The sequence below is a fragment of the Fundulus heteroclitus genome, chromosome 2, assembly GCF_011125445.2.
Source record: "Fundulus heteroclitus isolate FHET01 chromosome 2, MU-UCD_Fhet_4.1, whole genome shotgun sequence".
Classification (NCBI taxonomy): Eukaryota; Metazoa; Chordata; class Actinopteri; order Cyprinodontiformes; family Fundulidae; genus Fundulus; species Fundulus heteroclitus.
The window spans coordinates 13,323,629-13,333,773 of NC_046362.1; the positions used below are offsets into that span (position 1 = coordinate 13,323,629).

The 10,145-nt window shown below is 40.6% G+C and overlaps 1 protein-coding gene across 2 annotated transcripts; it reads right to left on the bottom strand.

Moving 5' to 3' along the window:
* Window positions 1–10: 10 nt before the first annotated feature.
* On the bottom strand, window positions 11–3,357 carry lmo2 (LIM domain only 2 (rhombotin-like 1)). Of its 2 annotated transcripts, none has more exons than XM_012880422.3 (3): window positions 2,789–3,357; window positions 855–1,070; window positions 11–673 (listed from the first exon to the last, which is right to left on the bottom strand). In XM_012880422.3, exons 1-3 carry the CDS (start codon window positions 2,827–2,829, stop codon window positions 448–450), a joined length of 483 nt encoding a protein of 160 aa, XP_012735876.1. In that variant the 5' UTR covers window positions 2,830–3,357; the 3' UTR covers window positions 11–447. The 2 variants fall into 2 exon arrangements, with proteins under 2 accessions (XP_012735876.1, XP_021163166.2); XM_021307491.2 differs by lacking the exon at window positions 2,789–3,357 and adding an exon at window positions 2,690–2,782.
* Window positions 3,358–10,145: the final 6,788 nt, after the last annotated feature.

The window sequence follows — 10,145 nt, forward strand, 5'->3', positions numbered from 1 at the left end:
GACAAAGAAATTATTTTGACTTGTATAATTTTTTTCAATGCAATTCAAAAATACAAAACCAGCAAATGGAAGCTTAGTAATCATGTTATACAGCACTACAGGAAGTAGTTTACAACAGTGTCCGACTGTGAAAGACCTGAAAAAATGTTTAAACATAACCAAGATATTTAGCTTTTTTGTTCATTTATATCATTAAAAATCACAGTGTATAGCAAATTTAAACAGGTTGAGTCTTTTTTTGTCGTTGTTCTTGTTGTTTTTTGCTTTCAGGAATGAAGCTTTGGATTAGAAATGTTTTAATTTTAAGTGCAGGGTTGCATGCAGAAATACTGAGTTGTAAACTCCTCTCCTCCTTTTATTCCAGGCGTATTGCTTGAATGAGCCTACGTGGGCTTAGAAGACAGCTTGTTCATCAAAATGGCCTGAAAAGTCACGCCGATAAACGGCCTAAACCACGCTGCTATGGTTGAGCTTGGTCCACTCAAAGATGTCCTGCTCGCACACGATGTCCGAGTTGATGAGAAGGTAGCGATCCCCCACGCAGAAGTGCTTCTGGCAGGCAGCACACTTGAAGCACTCGAGATGGTAAACCTTGTCCCGCACCCGCATCGTCATCTCGAACGCCCGGATCCTCTTTTCGCAGGAGGCGCAGAGACCATCCTGACCGAAGAGCCTGGGCGGATGAGACAGAATCAGCATGTCAGAGCAGAAGTACGGAGAACCTCCAACGGTTGAGCTGACCTGTGACATTTCTCCCTCCATCCTATCAAGTTCTAGTGCATATTTTGAGCGGCGTTGCTGTATGTTTTAACCAGTTTCTGCTGAAACCAGGAAACGCACCACGCCATCCTCACCTGAGATAATCCCGACGACATAATTTTCTTCCCAGCTTGTAGTAAAGCCTCCGGCCAACCTCTCCGAGCCGACAGCCGCACAGGTCGCAGCTCAGGCAGTCCTCGTGCCAGTACTGCTCGATGGCCTTCAGGAAGAACCGGTCCCCGATGCTCTGCTGACACCCGCCACATGTCAGCAGGGAGGGCGGCATCTGGAGGACCTCGTCCACCGGCTCCCTGAACCAGAGAGGAGCAGCCCGTGAGAAAATGCACGCTCGCTACATTTATTGGCAGCCCTGGTGCAGATGTGTGAAAAGCTACAAAATAAATGTTGTACACTGCAAAAGGGGAACTAAAGGTAAGTAGAATTTTCTTGAAATAAGTATATTATTCCTTGATTTGAGCAGCTAAATGAGACCATTTGCCAATGGAATGAGTATTTTTATCCTGCACTTGAAATAAGATGATGGAGATGAGTTGTCCTTATTTTAAGTGCCATTGGCAAATAGTCTTATTTACCTGCTGAAATCAAGGAAAAATGCACAAATTTCAAGAATATTTTACTTACTTTGAGTTCCCTTTTTGCAGTGTATTGCAGTAGATTGACCACACACTTTTAGAAAAATACAACCTTTAATTTGAGTACGTTTGTGAATAATAAAACGAAACTATTTGATTGATTTTGAACCATTTCTGTGTTCATTTGATCACCTGTTTTTAGTTTACTTATAGTTTTCAAATTTCAAATCTCCTGGTGCTTTAAACCTTTTCATGATGCGATGCACTCTAACAAGTATCTCTGATCCTTTGGAGGCGAAGCAGGCCCACAGCATCACAGATCCTCTACCACGCTTAACGATAGTCACCGCTTCAAGAGGTTTTTACCGAAACCCTCAATCTTAGTCTGATCTCAGCAAAGCACATGGCTCCAGGTAAAGCTTCAGAGATAGGCAAAGTCCACATTTACATTTGTCAAGAAACTCTCTATAGACTGTTATAAAAAGTCTTTGTGAGCCCAATGTGCGACTCTTTCCTGCAGTTATCTGGCAGTGAGTAAGGAGACTGTTAACACCCTCCTGTCTGTTCAGGCGGCATGATAAATATATGGGTCCTTTAACTTCAGCCTAATGGCCAGGGGTTAAAAGGAATTAAACAAATGCACATTCCTAGACAAAGGGATTGTTAGGAGTACCAATATTTCATGCCATGTGTAATTCTGTAAAAAACTAAAATGTCTTCAAATGCAATTTGTCATCACTGAATGATGTAATGTCAAATTAAAGGTTGATTTTTTTTTTCTGCAGTTTTCAAAGAGACTATGCAGGCGTGTGAGAATATTAACTTATTACACATCTTAACAAGGGTAAATGTGGCGGGCTGATTGATTCCTGGCAGATGTGACTCAGAGTGATGTCTTTATTCATTTACACCCCTTATTAGTAGCTCCTGTTTACTACTGTAAAGGCTTTGAGAGAGGAAATCTGAGATTATACACAATTCTGCACTCCCTTTGCACAAGAACTGTTAAACTGCTTCCTGAAGTGGTTTATTTATTTATTTTAGCCAACTAAATTTATATATTTTTTAAATCTGACATTTAAAATACAATTTTAAGTACTTCATTAATGTATTTGTCTTCACTGTAATGTTATTTAGTTGTTGTTTTTATTTTAGATTAACTATAAATGCTTTCTCCTGCAGATAACACGTGACAACTTTAAATAAGAATATGGGGATGAATGCCATAACAGAGGGAAACTGCCCTTCTAAACTTCAAAATAACATTAATTCTTAAGCTCCCTGCCGCTGACCTGATTATTACAGTATGTAACAGCGAACTGTGTCCTCATACCTACATGTTCAGCTGTTCCACGTGCGGTAGTTCGGTTGTTATTGTTGAGCAGCTCCAATGACTCAGAGATGACATGAGTTTAAACGAGAGAACAAATACTCACTCATTGGCCTCCAGTGTTTTCCTCTCTATAGTAGATGCCATTCTTGCAGCGGATTCAGATGAAGGGGGGTCTGAGTCCACGACCCGCCGGACTGCACGGCAGGCGCACTGCACCTGCTCCTACTCCGCAATCTGTCGGGTGATTTTGACGGACTTAATTTCGTCTAAAATGAGCATAAAGCAAAATCCCGCATGAAGCGGTGGCAAAAAAAGGAGGTTTCCTCTAAGCAGCTAAAGCGACGATGGAGGACGCCGTCATCGTTTCCTGAGGCGATGACTCGCGGTGATCACCTCCGCGCCTCTCATGTCCTGCAGCGACTCCGGGGACGGCCGAAAGACGCCGAGGATCCGATCCGATCCGATCCGATCAGCGGGTCGCTCCTGCAGATCTCCGCGTCCGTGCTGTCCGCAGCTCTCTCCTGCACATGTACCCCCAGGCGTGCCTCATGGTGCGGCGTGTTTAAATAACGTCGGAGCCGCTCCACCCCCCGCCGCCCGCCCCCCCCTCGTCCGTCTCCGCTTTCGTTTCCCTCTTCCTGTTCACGAGCGCTTTGACAATGGGGGGAAATGGGTCTTAAAGCGACAGCCAGACGCTGGCTGCTCCGTGCGGCTGCGTCGTGACTGGCTGGTGAGTTCATTAGAAAGTTCGCCTCCAGAGAGGGCTGATCCGTCGCAAGATAAAAGCGCTGGGTCGGTATCATCAGCCCAACGCTGGAGTGTTTTCCCTGATAACTCGCCTTTCAACTCTACGTGAAGAGACAGGAGCGGTTTGCGCAGTTTAGTGCCACAAACCCAGCGGAACATCATTTAACCAAATGTAATTAAAACACGCTTCGTGTCATATGCGTTTTTTTTTTTTCTTCCAGTGATTGTTTTTTTCACAATTAATCTCCCCGAATCATAAGGAATTTAAACAGAGAAAATGTTATTTTCTACAAATGGCTTCATTTTCCCAGCCAAGTATGATGCTTATATTTTCTATATGGATGGCCTTTGGTTCCTTGATTGATCCACCATGTGCTAAAACAGTTGACATACTATATGGTTTACCATAAGCAATTCCTTTAAGATAAAGGTGATTCTATTTTAAGTTGATTTTATGAAGTATCTAATTAATGATCTGTGACTTTCTGTCTCAGTAGTAATACACACTCCTAATTCATGAGAGGTAAATAAATAGGCAATTATGTTTATTCAATAATCGTGGGCAGTTAAAGATCTAAACACATGCTAAGCAGAAGTCTCATGAGGGAAATGCAACCATTGCAGTTGGGTTTTAGTGGGCATAGCTGTTTGTATCTAGTATGTTATCTGACTGTATATGCTTTAATAAATATGTTATTTGCATTTACCTTTCTTTGTATAATTCACTTTTTTGGCTAATTTCTCTGCAATAGACTGGCGACCTGTCCAGGGTGTACCCCGCCTCTCGCCCATTGACAGCTGGAGATATAGGCACCAGCACCCCTAGCACCCCCACAAGGAAAAGCGTGTTTGAAAATGGATGGATGGATGGATGGATGGATGGATGGATGGATGGATGGATGGATGGATGGATGGATGGATGGATGGATGGATGGATGGATGGATGGATGGATGGATGGATGGATGGATGGATAATTTCTTAAGTGTGCAACTGAGGTACAGTTTCTTGTATTGTTTTTTAAATGTTTTAATGTAGGTATAGAGACAGTTTTTATAAAGCCCCGTGTTTTTACTTATTTTCTTTTGTTGTGATTCTCTGGTGTTTAAAGCACCATTCATGTCTAAAGCTATAACTCTTATAAAATTGTATAACTCTTTTTAATGTGAGTAATTATTTGACATCTTCACTATGGGTACCAATAAAGGTGGAGGACATCAATTATGCACAAAAGTCTTAAAATATGAATAAACCACCCTTTAACTTGAGTACCTTTTTTAGCTGGTGAAAAATCCTGTAAATAAATTACAGTTGTTTGTTTTTTGTTTGTTTCCAAAATCACATGTGGCCTATGTAGTAATCTCTTTAAAATAAATGCAGTTGAAACATTTTTGTAATTTCTGCTTTACTTTTAAAAACTGATCAGAGTTTCTGGGAACTTCAAATAAATGATCCATCTCTTTTCCTTGGGGTCCAATTCTTTCTGCTTCTTTCCATTTAGACTGGTCATTAGAATTAGGTACAAAATAAATAAATACAATTCTTAAAGATCTTTGTTATAGAACTGAAGTAAAATGTGGCATCTTGGAGTCACCAAGCCTTCATAACACCCATCAGACTGTCAACATACCAACCGGATGTTTGGCAATGGCATTTTCCTTTATACCACAACAATGTGAAGTTGTCCAACCTCTACTGGAACTTTAGATGAGAAGTTGTGGCCAGACGAGAGTAAGACTGAGCTTATTGGCAACAAAAACATCAGGTATGATAGTTGTGAAATAAGAGATGAACATGTAGAATAGCACCACATGCCTCCTGTAAAGCTAGGGTAAGTGATCCTGTGGTCCTGGTCTCTTCCAAAGTCCCTGGAAGCCCTGTCAGGGTTCATGGTATCAGGGTCTATTTAAAATACCAGGAGATTTTACATAAAATCCATTGGTCTTTACCAGTAAAGAGAAAATTGATTGCCACTGAGTCTTTCAACCTAAGATGATTCACTAGATTCAAAATTGTTTGTCGTCCATATCCATCTTAGACCTCAGACCATAATACTATAGAAAATCTGTGGGATGACCAGGAGGAAAGAGACCATTTTATCCCCCCCAAGTTTTTTTTTTCTGGTGTTTACATCGAGCCCACTAACTTGTAATAGAAGACATCATTATGTTAACGAATTCTGTAAATAAGATCTTCTTGTATTTTTTCTAAACAAAGCTATGTTTTTGGCTGTGTCTTAACACATTTCCCTTTTCAAACCGGAGCTCCTCTGGGCCTTTCTCTTATCTGCTGCCAGTGCTTCAGGGTTGCCTGCAGGAGGGACTAACGCAGACAGCAGTTGGGCTGGGAAGAGAGATAAAGCAAGTCGGCTCCAGCAGCCAGGAGCAGCGCCGGGATAGATCGAAGGTATAAACTCTAGATGTAGGCTGAAAGCTTCTCTGGGCTACCCCACTGCTGGATTGTGTGTAGGCTGACTGGACACATACCAAAGCCCAGGAGCAAGGTCAACGTGGCACGGCTGTGTGCCAGGTACACAGAAAGCAGAGCAGCTTGACGGAGGAGAAATGGAAAAAAAAAAACGCCTCCAAACTACAAATCCCTCAAATGGAAAAACAATTTCTGCAGCTTTATCTGCTCTCTTTGTACAGCACAGCATCTGAATGGATTGGTCACTGAGGCGTTTGTTGCCTTTGTCGTACAACCGTTATTCTTTTAAAGGCCCTAATGACAAATGACACATGAATGATCTCAGATGACTTTGAGCTCCATCTTTCTTTATAAAGAGGATGAAAAATGTAAAGTAGAGGAAGTTTGCATACATAACCATCCATTCAATAGAATTTTATTTATATAGCGGCAATTCACAACACACGTCACGTCGAGGCACTTTACGAAGTCAAATTCAATCAAATCATCCAGACAGGTTGATCAAAAAGTTTCTTATCTAAGGAAACCCAGCAGATTGCATCGAGTCCTGAAAGAGCGTAGAGCCACAGTGGACAGTCATCTGCATTGTCCATGGCTTTGCAGCAATCCCTCATACTGAGCATGCATGAAGCGACAGTGGAGAGGAAAACTCCCCTTAAACTGGAAGGAGAACCTCCAGCAGAACCAGGCTCAGTGTGAGTCTTCTCCATTCATCCATTCATCCATTTTCTATCCTTGTTGGTTGTGGGGGGGGGTTTGGGGATGCTACCTTTCCCCAATGTTCATTAGGCAGTAGGAGAGGCAGGGTGCATCCTGGGCAGGTTGATAGGCCATCACATGGAATCACATCACTAAGAAAATTCCTTTACACAATTTTCTTCCAAATACAAGAATAAATAAATAAATAAAATTCTATGAAGGATGCACCGAGGAGTTTTAGTCTCAGCCGGAATAGCTTGCAAAAGTATTCATAGTCCTCAAAAATGCTTTGTTGCAACCACAAATGTCAACCCTTAATGTCAGTGTGTGTTTGTGGAGATGTATGTGACACACCAACACAAAGTAGCACATGATTTGTGTTAAAGGAAAACTGTACTTTAACAATCATTTTATAATTACACATTTGAAAACTTTGGCTTGCCATTATAATCAGCCTCCTTTACTCTGATAAAATATCAGTGCATATAAATACCTCCAGGAGTCCATTTGTTAGAAAACAGCATCCACTTGTTTGTAATTTATTGTGGGTATAAAGGGAGTTGTTCTGTGAAGGATGCAGAGGCTTCTTAGAGAACATTGGAGAACCAACAGCATCATGAGGATCAAGGAACACAGCAAACAAGTCAGGGGGAAAAAAACTTGTGAAAAAAGTTATGAAACAATAGGTCTGACAGAGCACTGGATGATCCATCATCTGAACATGGAAAGAGTGTTGTACAGCTGTACACCTACCAAGATGTGGCCACATACAAAAATTGACAAGAACCGTAGTAATTAGCCAAGCAGCCATAATGTCCATGGTAACTCCTGAGGAGTTACAGAGATCAGATGGCAGGAATCACTGACAGGACGACTATTATATTCCCAAATGAAACAAAAGCACTCCTCCTCAGAGTTTGCCGCAAGCTATGTAAGGGACACAGCACTAACATGTGGAAGGAGGGGCTCTGGTCAGATAGAAACAAAAGTCAAAATTTCGGCACACATACAAAACGCAGTATCTGGTGGTATCTACCCAAACACACGGCAGCATCCTGCTATGGTGATGCTCTTCTTCAACAGGCACAGCGAAGCTGATCAAAGCGTACAAAGCACAAAAAGTTGCTGGAGGCTGTAAATGACACGAGGCTGTGGCACGGGTTCACCTTCAAGCAGAACCACGGTAAACATACATAATTGTAACAGATGGTGGTTCTGCATGCCACACCTTGTAGATTTAGATTTGTAAAGATTCTTTGAAAACCAAGTATTCAGAAGTCAGATTTAGCAAATTTGAAAGTTTGTTTTGATGAGGCTGGATTGTCGGATTAAAAGTACGTTTTTGTAAATAACAACCTTTAAACAGACTTTTCATTACGCTCACATTTCTGTATAAAACCTTTTTTTTTATATTGTTCTGATGTAATATTATAATCCTAAATGTGGCGTTTTCATTAGCTGTTAGCGAACACCATTGTAAATAACAGACATAAAGGCTTGAAAAGATCTGTGTGTGTGTCTGTGTGTAAATAATTTATATGATGTGTATTTCTTTGTGAAACGAGTTACTGAAAGAAATTAACTTTTCAATAATATTCAAATCTGTTGAAAATTACTGTATATAGAATAATTATATATGCATATTAATTAATATGAAACAAAAATACATTGAAGTTAAAAGTTGGAACATGCAAAAATTAGAAAAGTTCAAGGGGTGAGAATACTGGTGCCAAGTGCTATAAATGGTATGGCCAGTTTTTACAAATTCAGCAGTCTGTGGGTTTAAGCTCGTCTTTTGCGAGCTTAAACTTGAGTTTATTTATTTATTGTCCTCTATTACTTTTATCTTGTCTTAAAAAATCATTTGTTCCTTTTCCATCCCACCACCCTTCTTTGTTTTGGTTTTCTTTTACTCCCAGTGGCACATGTTTTGATTTTACTAGAAAGAGTTCTGTTGGCCGTGGTTTCTGTGCAACAGTATGCTTAGACGGTAGGCTAAATGATGGGGGTTTACAACGATTTTAGTGTTTCACTATTGGAAGGTTGCAAAAAATAGATGAGAAAGTGAGAGCAGGGGTGACACAAATCATCCAGCGCTTCCTGTAGAGTTGACTGAAAAGGATGTGCAACTGGCATGCAGAGATGGTGCTTTCCTGGGGGGTGGGATCGCACTCACTTCCTACCCCCCATCATGCACGATGGCACCTTTGTCATGGTTTCACAGTTGGACAGGCGGAGTCCAGATGCTCTTGCATGATAGGCATAACCAGGCTTATAGAGCAGCCCTAAAACTCCAGCTGGATGTCATTCAGCGGTAAAACCCTTATCTACAGCAAAAAGCTTTCAAAATGTCACCGGAAAGAAACTTCGCTTTGCAGCAGACCTGAAGTTCACATTTCAGTTTGTTTTAGAATTTGTGTTTTTTGTTTTTTTTCCTTCAGATATTACTTTCTCTAGCTATCAGTTAAAGAAATGCCATGTTGGAGGTGGCGTCAATATGTCCAGCTTCCTGTTATGCTTGGTACTGGGTGCGCTAAGCAGGGTGGAATATGAATGCGGCTGTAATACTCATCAGGCCTATCACTGTTTAGCAATAAGTAAACCTATTTAAAAATAAGTTCCACAATTTAAAGTATAATATGAAGGCCCTTAAATGTACAGTTTTTGTCAAATTCAGAGTAGATAATCCTCTTCCATTGACTTATTCACAACAGTTCCTTAAAAGAGCTACTTAGGACAATGTTTTTTCTCTGTCTTTTACAGCATAAACTCTTAACAACATAAGCAAAACCAGCCCCTTCCTCTCTGGTTTGAAGTGTGATGATAATTGGTTTCTCTTTTAGTGCTCTTCCTGAACTGACCAAATGAAAATGTTCATCGTGTAAAGTAAAAATTGAAGGGCTTTGTTTTTTGTCCCGAAAAGGCTGGCTTTAAAGGTCAGGGGCCCAAAGAGGGAGACACCCTGGATGCTTGCATGGCTGGAGAGCTGTTGCTTGACTGAAACACTGAAGCCTGGCAGGAAATGAGTCACTCGCTGAAATGGAGCTTCTCTTGGCCTTGGGAGCCTCCCTTAATCAGTATTATCCCTGAAAGAAAACACTTTCCATGGAACAATGCAATCAAATAGCTGTGCAGCCATGTTAACTCCTTCCTGTATTTGTCAAAACAATGAAGAGCTGGTTACGCATTCTTTCAAATATGCCTCTGGTGCATTTGTTTCTTACAGAAACTGATGTAAGCTCTTGTTGAAATTATAGTTTCATAAAAACCAAGGATAATTTATGTCTTAATAGGACACCAGCGGAGCACAAAGAAAAACACCCCAAAACAATAATATTCAGTGTGAGTTGATTACCTTTTCTTGATGAAGATAATTATTTTGTATCTTCTTTGTAAATTAAATCCAATAAATAATTAATAAAAAAAACATAAAAAGAAACTAACTAAAATGACTGTCGACAAGCTAAGTTTTAATATGAACTTTCCCTTCAAGCCTGTTTTGTTGATGCTATTGATGCGCTTTACTGCCACCTGCTGTTATCAAGAACATGGGTGTTGTAGAAATAGCTAATCAAAGATTCAAAATGAA